The sequence below is a fragment of the Typopeltis vanoorti genome, chromosome 25 (assembly GCF_054136105.1).
Source record: "Typopeltis vanoorti isolate ZY-2024b chromosome 25, IOZ_Tvanoo_1.0, whole genome shotgun sequence".
NCBI classification, from domain to species: domain Eukaryota; kingdom Metazoa; phylum Arthropoda; class Arachnida; order Uropygi; family Thelyphonidae; genus Typopeltis; species Typopeltis vanoorti.
The window spans coordinates 55987867-56001606 of NC_143573.1; the positions used below are offsets into that span (position 1 = coordinate 55987867).

General features: G+C 36.7%; 1 protein-coding gene across 1 annotated transcript in view; it reads left to right on the forward strand.

Moving 5' to 3' along the window:
- LOC150092758 (low-density lipoprotein receptor-related protein 2-like) overlaps window positions 1-13740 on the forward strand; it is a 599453-nt gene that overhangs the window by 488191 nt on the left and 97522 nt on the right. Inside the window, exon 23 of the mRNA XM_090414271.1 lies at window positions 10342-10458. Coding sequence (XP_090270397.1) covers window positions 10342-10458 — 117 coding nt within the window. The remainder of the gene's footprint in view (window positions 1-10341; window positions 10459-13740) is intronic.

Genomic DNA, 13740 nt, shown 5'->3' on the forward strand with positions numbered 1-13740 from the left:
TTAAGTGGATAAGAGGATGGCTGCTGGACAGATATGAAAAAGTGGTATATGGAAGGGCAGAATCGAAGTGAAAACAGATGATAAGTTGTGTGCCACAAGGTTCAGTGCTGGGACCATTGCTGTTTAATTTGTACATAAATGATATAGGAAATAACCTGAAAGGAAAAATTCAGTTATTTGCTGATGATGTGAAGTTAGGTAGAGCAATATTTAATCAAGGGGATATAGAGAGCTTGCATGACAATTTAAATAGTCTGTTAGTATGGGCAAAAGTTAATGGATATCAGTTTAATGTTGAGAAATGTAAAATTACGCATTTTGGGATAAATAGATTACAAGCTGTCTATCACATTGATGGCACTGTACTCCAGGAAATAGATCAAGCCAGAGATTTATGGGTGGTGGTGGTAGACACATAGTTAAAGTTTAGAGGAGATATTGCTAAGGTTGCTAAAATAGCACATAAGATTACTTGGCTAGTAAAGAACACATTAACAATTAGAGATAAGGAAGTTGTAATTCCTCTTTATAAAGCCTTGATATGCCAACATCTGGATTACTGTGCTCAATTCTGGTCCCCTGGGTTTCTTGGGGATGTGAAAGTGGTGGAGAGAATTCAGATGCAAGTGATCAAGATGGTGAGTGGCCTGTGGAATGTGCCCTATGAGGATAGATTGAAGATGTGTGGATTGCATAAGTTGATTGATAGGAGAAAAAGACAGAATATGATAGAAACATTTAATTTGCTTAAACGGTTTTATAGGATAGATGCAGGGGAAATGTTTCAGCATTTAACTAGATGATCCAGAACAAGGAGTCATCCCTGGAAGTTGAATAAAGGTGTGGTCAGTAGGGGTGTGAGAATTAAGATTTTTTTTTGCTTGGAGAGTAGTCAATGTGAGTAGAATGGGTTGCCAGCAGTTGTGAGTGCTTTTTCTGTTAATGTGTTCAAGGAGAGGTATGATAGATTTTTTGGATAGATTGAATCTCCCACATTGAGGCTTCGGACTCCATGGAGGTGTCCATATTATAATTATAATAATAAAATGGCACTTATAAAAAAAAAATTTTGATTTTTTTTATGTGATAAAGTTACAGAGAATGCTGAAGTGGTAAAGCCAGATAACTGAAAAGAAACCTCCACATAGCCTGTTATGGAACATAATGGAGATCCAATTAAGGCCCTGCTCCTTACAAACATCTGATCTTCTTGTGGCGCACTCTCTTATTAGGTATCTGGTATTAGGTATACTAAATAAATATTTATTAGGTATACTAAATAAAGATAGGCACATCAGAGTAAGAAGTATCATTTGAAAAGAACTAGCAGAAGAATTAGGGAAGTATCATGTTGACATATTTAGTTACCTAAACAAGAGGACAAAAACAGGTGAGATTCTTTTAAATGATAAATAAAAGATGTTCTTTTCAGACAATAATGATCAGGGAAAGTTGAATATTTTAAAAGCAAAATTGAAATTTCTTTGAAGCACCTGACTCACAAAAAATGGAAAAAGTTGTTTTTATTATAGACCTATGTAGCAAAGTTGGAAATTTCCAGAGATGAAAAGATTTGGTAATTATAGAGAAAGGGTAAAGCTATTAATAATAATAATAATAAGTATCCCTACTGGATTTGTGTTTAGGACATAGACTAGCAATCGATAACATGTTCCAACAAAAAGATGTGCATAGCAGATCATATCAGAGAGAGAGAGAGAGAGAAACAAGATACAAGGAATATACATGGGGGGGGGGAGGCTTTGGAAAGTTCTGATAAACACCTAGAACAGAAATGATATCAATCAGAAATGTTATAACCACAAGGAAGAGCATGTCTTATATGCATAAGATATATATATATCTTATTAATTGAAGGTTTATTCGGTGTGATAACATATTAAAATTTATTTAATGACTAAAAACTGAGGATTTGAGTAAAAATCTTTATTGATACACACGACTAGTTTTGTCTGAGAACAGACTTCATCAGGTGTTAGCAAAAAGGGCATAAAAATATCAGAGAAAACCATACGAATACTGGATTTCTACACAGCAGAATGTATAAAACAACAGAGGTTAACGTTTAAATGGAAGAAAGAACTCTGGCTGTAGCAACATGGCCATGTGTGCGTGTAAGGCCTCATGATCTCCAGTGTTGAATGGCAGAGCTTTAAGATTCCGGCAAATTATAGCTCAGGTTGCTATTGATATGGACGGGATTAAGAACGATTTCCTTAGATTCTAGAATTCGTCTCTCTAATTCATCATAAGATCTGTGAACGTTGTTAGTTAAATCTCAGCGTATTTGATGTTGTAAGCCTTCTTCATTAGAGTTTGCTGAAAATAATACATGGCTGGACAAGGTGCTGGGCCAAGTTATATTGTAGGAAATGTCTCTTTTATGCTCTTCTATACGGAGTTCGATGAATTTTTCCGTTTGACCATAGTACAGTTTGCGGCAATTGCAGAGGACTCTGTAGACACGAGGTTATTGGAGATTATTATGTCTATCTTTTGGATGGCTTAAGATTGAGTGGAGTTTTGGTAAAGTACTGAAAAAAAAGTCTTGATATTGTATTTCCTTAAAATTTTTGCTAAAACTGGGGATAGAAAGTTAATATAAGGTAAGGAAATGCAGCCTTTGAAATTAGTTGTATCTTCATTGTATTGTTGATGGTGATGGTTAAACAGCATTCTATTTATAGTACTCCTAGAGTATCCATTGTTTTTGAAAGTATTTTGAATATATATCATTTCTGTTCTATGTGTTTATCAGAATTTCCAGACCCCCCCCCCAATAAAGTTTCATTGATTGTTAATGTTGATTGTAGTATTTTTTGGGTAGTTCAGAATACAAGAGTATTCTGAATTACTCTGATAATTTAATTAAATAATTATTATTATTTTTATGGCTATTTTTCCTGCTTTTCTTTAGAAGTGCCCCATTTTTTAAAAGTCATTGGCTTTTTACTCAAGAATTCTTAGGGCATTGCCGATGTATTTTAGAGACAAATATATGTAGCATAATAGAAGAAAATTTGCACATACCTTTTCTTGGATGTTGTTGCCTGTCTTCTTTCTGTGGTGTGCATACTTCTGCTGTTATGGTGTTGAAAGGGGAGTGGGAGAGGCTTTGGCAATGTGGGAGAATTAATTTGAAAAAATCCGGGTTTTTTTATATAATATATACATATATTATTTTTTTAAAGGTGGGTGGAGTGCTTTTTTTTGTAGGGTAGGAAAAAGATGAAAACAGGGGCTGAAAAATCGAAACTGTTTTTTAGGGGAAGGGTTTATGGGAAAAGGGGGCCCAGGGAGAGGGTTGATGGGGGTACAAGTTGTTTCGACCGTGTGGGTTGTTGTCTTGAGTAAAAAGTCAGTGACTTTTAAAAAAAGGGACACTCCTGAACAAAAGGTGAAATAGTCGTAAAAATAAGTTTTTAAGAGGAGTAACATGGGAGTTTTCCCAGAAATAATACCTTCATTAAATAATTTAAATAGCATGTGTATGTGTGCAGAGGTTAATGATTAGGAAAATGAATAATAGCAAAAGAATAAGGTGATACACTTAGGAATGAAAAGAATATTAGCTATGTATTCTGTTAATAGAACTGGATTACAGGAATAGTGTAGGCTTGAAATTCAGAGTGCATATTAAGGGTGGTGGTAGACACTGAGTTAAAGTTCAGAGGACATATTGCTAAGATTGCTAAAATAGCACATAAGATTACTTGGCTAGTAAAGAACACATTAACAAGTAAAGATAAGGAAGTTATAATTCCTCTTTATAAGGCCCTCATCTGGATTACTGTGCTCAAGTCTGGTCCCCTGGGTTTCTTGGTGATGTGAAAGCGGTGGAGAGGATTCAGAGGCAAGTGATCAAGATGGTGAGTGGCCTGTGGAATGTGCCCTATGAGGATAGATTGAAAGTGTGTGGATTGCATAAGTTGGTTGATAGGAGAAAAAGAGGGAAATTCAGAGTGCATATTGCAAAAACAGACAAAATTGCTTTTCACGAGATCACTTGGATGTTGAAAAACACAAGTAGAGATAAGAAGGATATTATATCTTTTCACAAGAGATATGTCCTTCTGGACTGCTGCATACACATCTGATTGCCTGTGGAGAAGATCTAATGCATATGACCAAGTTGATGACAGCTCTATGGAATGAATGCTCCCTATAAGGAGAGATTGAAGAAAAGCAGGAATTTGATAGAAATTATATTCTTACAAGAAAAATATGGCGGGTTCAGTGTATTCAGAGACAATAGATAAAATAGGAAATTGGGTGGTATTACTAATCATTATAGAGGAATTAAATGCAACCAGAGTGAAATATCAGTGATAGTATTACTGATGGTAGCAAGAGTAATACAGGCAATGTGTTCAAGGCTGTTTATGTGAGCATGAGATGAGCAGAACAAAACACATAATTGGGTGCTGCTACAAACCTGGATCATTCAAGCTGTATCTAACAGATGCAAAGAAGGTTGAAAAATTTCAACTATAAAGATATACATTTGATGGAAGAGAAAGCACCTAAATCAAAGGAATTTATAGAATTACTAAGGGATAACTGGCTTAAGCTGCATGTTTTGGAGGAGACTCATGTATATGAGAATCTTTCTATAAATGAGGTAAGTTTATTCCTCCATTTGGTGAGATTGATTATGCATTTTTGACTTAGGAAATGACAATGTATGTGAGAGCTTTGACTAAGAAGGACATATATAGATGTAGCTGGAAGCAGAGGCTTGCATGGTAGAGATATCTATAGTATACAAAACATGTAGTCAAGGGGTGTGCAGAGGAATGTCCCCAATGTTACATGTGTAAATAACATAGAAGTTAAATGGATAAATACTACTTTAAAGCATGAGCTGCATAAAAATAGAAGTTGTAGATATAATATAGTGAGAAATATGATAACAAGCTTAACAGCATGCCAGGAGAGGGATGGTGAGAAAGGCAAAATCTGATTATAAAAAGGCATTAGTTGAACAGACCAAAGGAAATGCAATAAGTTTATCAATATGTACCAAGTAAAAGTAAGAATGACTGTAGGAGAATAATTGGAGAATAATCATGAATGGTTGGAAAGTGTGATGCACTAGAAATAGCTGACTTGTTACATCTTCACTTCGGCAAGATATATATATATTGTTGTCAGACTTATTAGATCTCTCGATACAAATATAGTATAGCAGCAAATGAGTTAAAAAGATCAAGCTGGTTAAAAGAGCTTAAATCGAATATTGCAATTAGACTGGATCAGATATTGGCACTGATGCTAAAGAAATTTGCAGAAGTGTTAGCAATACCACTAACTTGAGACACAGTATGTGCATGATTCCTACTGAGTGGAAAGAGAACAAGATTATTCTATTATACAAGAATTAAGCTAGGAATGATGCAGAAAATTATAGGCCAATCAGCATCTCTCTTTTGTGGTTATCAAAGTATTGGAGGGATCTGGTTAAGAATTGCATCCAAAAATGGCTGGGAAGCACTATGATGTTGATGGTGTTGATATACTGTTGATGGTGATGATGGGCAGTAGATGGCGTTGATGATAGTAGTAGTATCATAGTAGGAGAATTAAGTAGCGAGTGAGATGTATTTAGCAAGGCAGAGTAGAGTACCCCTCTGCTATGAGTCTTTGAACTCCCTGGAGGTATCACGTAATTATAATAATTATAATGATTCACTATAGAAGACAGAACAGTTTTATTAAAGTCTTGCTCCACCAATCTGCTTATGTTCTATAAGAGAGCAATGGTTGATTTGGATAAATGGAATGGATATACCACAAGATTTCTGGATTTTGCCAAGGCATATGTGAAATTGTTATACAAACTCAGAGGAACGGGTATGCAAAATAAAGTTATGACACGAATAGGTTGAGTAGTGTTCATTGGTGTTAGTAGTGTTATGATGTACATATGGAGTGGTAAAGTAATGCATGGAGATGCTAAGTCTAAGAAAAGGATGGTGATCAATGGGATCAAATGAATCGAATGGCATAAGAATATATATGAATATATATGGTAGGTAATTGATAATAGGGAGATAGCTGAATTACTAAGTGATCACTTTGCGAGGATGCATCACTAGGTGGAGATAATATTTACTGATGTAGAAGGAGATGATGTGAGAATAAATTATAGGAATTATTGGTCCTCAGGATATCACAAAACATCAGTATGAATGGAATCATGGGATTAAATGGGAAATATAACCATGAATTATAGAGAGTTCAAGAGGATTGGCAGTACCTCTAATCAGGTCGGTTAATTTAAATATCAGCTTAAGTAGTCTCAGAGCAGTGGGGACTTCATGACTCCATTGCATAAATAAAGCTCCAAGGTAGATGTAGAAAATCATAGTCCATTTATTATCTTAGGAGTTGCAGTTAAGATATTGGAAAAATTAGTTAAGGCTAGAATTTTGGAAGAGTGGAAAGAAATGATACTCTGTGGAGTACAGCATGAATTTAGAAAACAAAAATCTTCTTAGTCACTCAGTTTCTATAGTCAAGTGAAATTTTAGTTGATCTAGAAAATGTACCATAATATTACTGGATTTTGCAAAGAAATTATTAGTGTGTTCCATCCTAGTTCAGCAGGCTTTATTCCTAGAAGGATAAGGAGTGGGGAAGTATTAAAAGTGAATGAAGATGGTGTATTCCAAATACTGGTTACTAAAGGTCAGTAAGGCAGGGGAACAAATAGAATTTCTCCACATGTTTTAAGGAAATGTACTGTGGAACTGATTGTGCCATGAAAGTTTTGGAATGGGAAAGATTCCTGGAGAGTGGAAGAAAGGTTTAGGTAGTGCCACTGCATAGAAGAAGGTGTAGAGTGGAGGTATCAATTTATAGGCCTGTTTGTATTTCTTCTGTGGTTAAGATTTTGGGGAAATTGATTAGAACTAGTATACAGAATTGAACAGATTATTTATGGAGGCCAGCATGGATTTGCTAAAGGGTGCTCTTATTTTGGTAATCTGGTTATCTTTTACAATAGAGTAACAAGAGCAGTGGATTGAATTTTTCAAAGGCATTTGACAAGGTGCCACAAGACAAGTTGGTTTTTAAGTTGCAACATATGGGTTTGAATAGCAGGTTAGTGGATTGGATTGGTAACTGGCTTTCTGATAGATATTGGAGAGTTGTATATGAGAGAGCAGTATCAGGGAGTAGGAATGTTACAGGGTTCGATACTGAGACTATTACTGTTCAATCTTTATATTAAGGATTGTACCTTGACATCAGGGATCAGGTATCTGCTGATGAAGTGATGCTGAGAAGGATTAGTAGTTATAGTGCTGATGTTTTGGCTTTTCAAGAAGATTTGAATAAGCTGGAAATGTGGGCAAATAAATGAGGATCCAGTTTAATGCAACTAAATATAAGGTTTTGAAATGTGGGAACCAGAGATGAAATGCTTCTTACTCACTTGGTGGAGTTATACTGGAAGTGGATAAAGTAAGAGATCTTGGGGTGATTGTTGATAGAAATTTAAAGTTCAAAGGGCATATTGCAAAAGATGTGAAGACATCTCAGAGAATTGCTGCAATATTGAGGAGGCCATTGACCACAAGAGAAAAGAGCAGTATAACGCTTTGATCAGGTTGCATCTGAACTTCTGTGCGCAGATCTGGTCATCTGGAAGGGGGATGAAATAACCTTGGAGAAGGTGCAGAGACTGATAACAAAAATTATATCAGGACTATGCTGATTATGAGGATAGACTGAGGGCATGCAGACTGCAGAGTTTGGTAGATATAAGACAAAGGAGGGATATGACTGAGACATGAGAGTTGTTGAAGGATAATTATCAGATTAATAGTGAAAGATTTTTCATATGATAAAATGAGGGGAAGGGACAAGGGGACCATCCTCTAGATCAGGGGTCTTCAAAGCATGCCTGTGGCCAACTGGCCATTTTGGAAAAAAAATTACTTAACATTAAAAAGCGATTAAATAAAAAATAATTTCAATGAAGCCCTTGAGCCACTAAGCTATACTGCAGTATTTAGAATTGTAAGGTGCTTTCCAGATTCACAAGGAATGCTTTGCATTTGATACTTTACATAATATCCTATAAAAATAAATATTAAATAAACATGCTTCTTCAGCCATCTACCAGCACCAAGTAGTATTTAAGTACTAGTACTAACATCGCAGGTGGATGGCTGAAGCAGTAGTTCGTTTAAGTGCACTGTCTAGTGTCTTCCAGATACATCTCAAAGGTTCTCAATACTTTGTTATTTTCATATAAATACAAGAGGATCTCATCCACAGTCAGTCAGCCATGAACAGTGTGATATTTGTGTATAAGCACACACAGGTTCGTCGTGTCAGCCATAGCCTATTGTGGTTTTATATTGCCAGACTTTTTTAATTAGTGTGAGACATATTCAGTGGATAAAAACCATTACATGGCCATTTTGGATCATTTTTTGGGTTCACCTTCCATTACTATGGCATCTATGAGTAAAAAGCATAAATCAAGTGATTCTTGTCAAGTTTTAATAAAAAGTGGACCAATTTGTACTTTCTTGTGCTGATTGACGATAAGCCAGTGTGTTTAATTTTCGTGAGTTTAATTTCGATCACCTTTAAGGGTGGCTTCGTGTGGACAAAGTGAACAGTCTCCAAATTGATTTAAAATGCCAGCAGGGTACATTTAAAAGGCAGAGGGAAGAGAGCAAAGTATGCATCAAAGTTAATAGCTGAAAAAATTGCTAAAAAATCAAAAGCCGTCTTGGATGGCGAGTTTGTGAAAGAGTGTCTCATCGCTGCTGGGGATATTCTGTGCCCAAATAATAAGGAAGTGTTTGAAAAATCGAGTTTGTATGGGATAACTGTAGCACGTCATGTCGAAGAACTCACCAGTAACATTGAATCAACTTTAAAAAAAACGGTCGTCCAAATTTACGTCATATTCACTTGCTTTAGATGAGAGCACAGATGTGAAGGATACAGCACAACTGGCTATCTTGGTCGGTGGCACTGATCAACAATTCATTGTGACAGAAGAACTGCTAGCGCTCGTACCTAAGAAGGGAACGACGAAAGGCAGTGATATTCTTGAAGCCACCAAGAAAATGCTCCAGGTGGTTCGACCTCAGCTACCAACCTCGAGGGTGTGGTAACTGATGTTTCCCCTGCTATGGTGGGAAAGAACGAAGGGTTTGTTGTGCTGCTATGGAAAAAACCGGAACCAGAAGGAAAAAGATTTAATCCATTATTATTGTTTAATCCACCAGAAGAATTTGTGGGTGAAAACTATTGGATTTGTGAATGTCATGAAAGTTATTGTGACTGTCATCATATTATTAGGGCAAAAGGATTGAATCATCATCAATTCCAAGAGTTTTTGACCCATGAGTGCGAAACGGATCACGGCAATGTGGTTTATTATAGTGATGTGCATTGGTTGAGCAGAGGGAAGGTTCTTAAAAGAGTCTGACTTAAGGAGCGAAATACAGCAGTTCATACAAACCAAGGGGAATCTGATTGCGGAATTTAATGATATGAAGTGGATGACAGACTTTGCCTTTGTCGCTGAGACCAACTGTTAATCTCTTGATGAATACGCTACAAAATTAGCCGTGTTGCGAAGTAAGTTCAGAGAGAGAGAGAGATTTAGTGATTTTCGTAACCAACAGTCTTCTTTAGATTTATTTTCAATGCCATTCAGTGTCAATGCTGCTGAAATGCCAGTCTCAGTACAAATGGAGCTGCTTGAACTCCAAAACAACTCTTCTTTGAGAGAAAAATTATTCAATGTGCCCTTGCTTACATTTTACAAAGATTACATTTCTGAGTTCGCATTTGCTAATCTTTGCCGGCATGCTTTGAAGATGTGCACTTTGTGAGGAAGCACATACTTTTGTGTGCAGTTCTTCTCCAGAATGAAGCATGTGAAACATGCAAAACTTTGAGATTATAAAATAACTCAAAATTTATTGATGATTAATTATTTTTATTATTTTCAGTTCTTATTTTTAATTATCATTAAGCTAAATAATCTTAATACTTGATTTTAATTTAATTTTTAGCGATTTTTTTAAAAGTAAATTTGACTTTGTCTGAAAGCTGGAATTTTATACGTGCTTAAAAATAAATTGGAAATAAATGTCAACATGTGTTTAGTTTTTTTCTCATTGTTGTTGATGTACAACTGAGCTAAATCACTAATCTCATAATTTTCTCCTAAATCTTCAATTATATGAGCTTGGCTTCTGATGTGATGATTTAGCTAAATTAATGATTTATTCATATTGTAAAATTTCTTTGTAATTATTAAATTACCTGATCTTAATCTAGGCTCCTCCTGTGATAGTGATAATAGTGGCTGCTCTCAGGGATGTCACAAAACTCCTGAAGGACCAAAATGTTTTTGCTTTCATGGGTTTCAAGCTGCAGATGAAAAATCATGTGAAGGTTAAAACAGTTATTTCAATTGGAAAAAAATGCACGTAATTAATTGATAGTATTAAAATTCAATTAAAAGACGAAATGAAACTTTAGTCTGCCATATTAACCTTTTCACTGTTGAGATAATAGATGCCATCCAGACTCTCCTTGCTGATTTATTTTCACAATTTTGGTTTATAATTCAAATTACAAAATAACATGCAAAACTTTGGCTATTTGTTTTCAAATCAGAATTATCCAAAATTGTGACATTTATAAATCATGTTTTACTAAAAATCCTGCTCAGTATTTTTATATAATATTGACCATTATACAACACCTTCATTGTTCTATTAAAATTTAGCCATTGTATGGTATTTTTCAAATCCAGGAGTGCACATAGTTAACACAAAAATTTTCGTTTATATATATGTTCTACTTTTCTTCTCTTCAAGAGAGATGGTTGAATGCATTATTATTATTATTCAGGCTTCCATGGAGTCAAAAGACTCATCGTGGGAGGTCCTTCCTAAGAAACACAAAGTCTATCAAGACTCATCGAGGGGAGCCACCCCCCCTCAAGAAACACAAAGTCTATCATACCACTCCTTGAACTCATTGACCGTTCTCGCTCTCACCACTCCATCAGGCAGTGCATTCCACGGTTCAACCACCCTCCATGCAAAGAAACCACTCCTCACCCTCTTGCTCACAGTTTCCTTTCGTAACTTCCGGGGATGGCCTCTTGTCATCAATCCTTCCCACTGTTCAACCAAGCGAAAGAACTCCCCAGTGTCAACCCTGTAACCACCTCTCAACAGTTTAAAAGTCTCAATCATATCACCTCTCCTTCTTCTATCCACCAAACTCTGCAGTCCACATTCCCTCAGCCAATCCTCATAACTATCATTGTACAGTCCTGAAACCATCTTTGTTATCTGCCTTTGTACCCTTTCCACAGTTAATTTATCCCCTTCAAATCCTGGGGACCAAATCTGAGAACAATAGTCCAAGTGTGGTCTGACCAGGGTCTTATACAACAGAATGATAACTGTTTTATCTCTGCAGGTCAGTGTCCTTCTCATAATTGCAGCAATCCTCTGTGTTACTTTCACCAAGTTTGCAATATGTCCCCTAAATTTCAAGTGTCTATCAATCATCAACTCCAGATCTCTTGTCTCCCCTACTTCCTCCAGTATAACTCCTCCCATAGAGTGTGCAGCATCCCATCGATGTTTCCCAAATCTCAAGACCTTACATTTTGCTGCATTGAACTGATACCACCATTCATTTGCCCATCTATCTAGCTTATTCAAATCCTCTTGCATGGCTGCCGCATCTACACTATTACTAATGATCCTTCTCAGCTTCGCATCATCTACAAACAACTGAATATCCCCTTGCAATCCACTGACAATCTCATTGATATAAAGATTAAACGATATAGGTCCCAGTATCGAGCCCTGTGGGACGTCACTTGTAACCCTCTGCTTCCTTGAAACTGCCCTACCATACACAACTCTCTGATACCCATGTCCTGCAACTTAAATATCAGTTATCATGTGGCACCCTGTCAAATACCTTCGGTAAGTCTGAGAAAATGGCAGTATATGCCTTTCCCTCATCTAATGTTCTTGTAACTTTATCATAAAAGGTTAGCATATTGCTAAAACAAGAGCACCCCTTCACAAATCCATGTTGACTCTCACAGATAACATTACCCTCATCTGCCCAATGCTGTATACGGTCCCTCACTACTTTCTCCAAGATCTTAACAACTACTGATGACACACAGACTGGCCTATAATTAGACACTTCCAGGCCGTTACCACCCTTATACAATGGCACTATCTTATCTTCCTTCTATTCCCTGGGCACCTTTCCTGCAGCCAGACTTTCATTGAAAAGTCAGGTTAAAGGCACTGTAAGTTCCCTAGCACATTCTCTCAAAACTCGTGGTGAAATACCATCCAGTCCCACAGCTTTACTGACACCCAGAGTACTCAGTATCTGAAACACACTCTCCTCCTGTGCCTCTAAACCTCGAACCTGCCCTATCCCTCTAGCATTAAAACTGACTCCTCTAGGATGAAATACTCCAATAAAGTGTTCATTGAACAATTCTACTATGTCCTCTGCATCAGTCACTCTATTCCCATTTTTATCCCACAATATCATTCTTCCACAGTCATTTTTTTCTCCTACTGGCCACATAGCTAAAAAAATTCCCTAGGATTTTCTTGAGATCTTAGGGCCAATCTCCTCTCATATTCCAGTTTGCTTTCCTTACCACACTAGTCACTCTTCTGGCCTGTGTCTTATATTCTTCATGCATCTTCTCTTCGCCTGTCTCCTTATATCTCTGCCATAGCCTCTTTTTCGCTTGCTGTTAATTCCTGTTTAATATTGTTTGTCATCTACTTTACTCCAAATTGTGTTCTCTTGTTCACTCTTGGTATACAACTTATCATTGCTGCTAACAAATATTCTTTCATGATTTTCCATGCACTATTGATATCCCGGCCTTCCAATTCCTCCCTCCATGAAACTTCCCCGAATTGATGTCTTAGACTATTATAATCACCTGTCTTATAATTCCACATAAGTTCCCGTCTCTTTGAAACTCCTGGATATCTATTCATTTTCCAAGTCAAAACCATATGGTCACTCTCTCCAACTGGTGGGAGAGATGTCATCTCAGTTATTATCAACTCTTCTGATGCTATAACCAAATCCAAAAACCCTTGAACCTCTTGTTCCCTCTATTACATGTTGCCTAAGACATTTGTCCCTCACAAATTCTAGAAATTCCATTCCCTTAATGCTACATGCATCTTCCTCTCCCCAGTTTATACTACTGTAGTTAAAATCTCCCATAACAATCATTCTTCTTACACTTGCCAAACTCAATGTCTAAACATTTTCTGGTCCCCACCCTCTGTATTCCTGGGTCTGTAGCAACACCCCCACTAAATATCCTGTCTTGCCCACCTCTACCTCACACCATATGCTTTCAAAATCATTTGTGTCACTGGCTTCCAAAGTTTCCAATCTTAGAGGACATAGGTCGTCAATTATCATAAATAGTCCACCATCACACTTTCCCTTCCTATCCTGCCGAAAAATGCTGTACCCAGTGACTTCTATTCCTGTTATTATATCCTCTTCTGTCAACCACATCTCAGTTATCCCAATAATTTTTGGCCAGTCTGATGCTATCTGCGCCACCAATTCCTCTTCCTTATTCCGGATACCCCTGGCATCAGTATATTGCATATAAATGCCATTGTTTCTATACTCAGCATTATC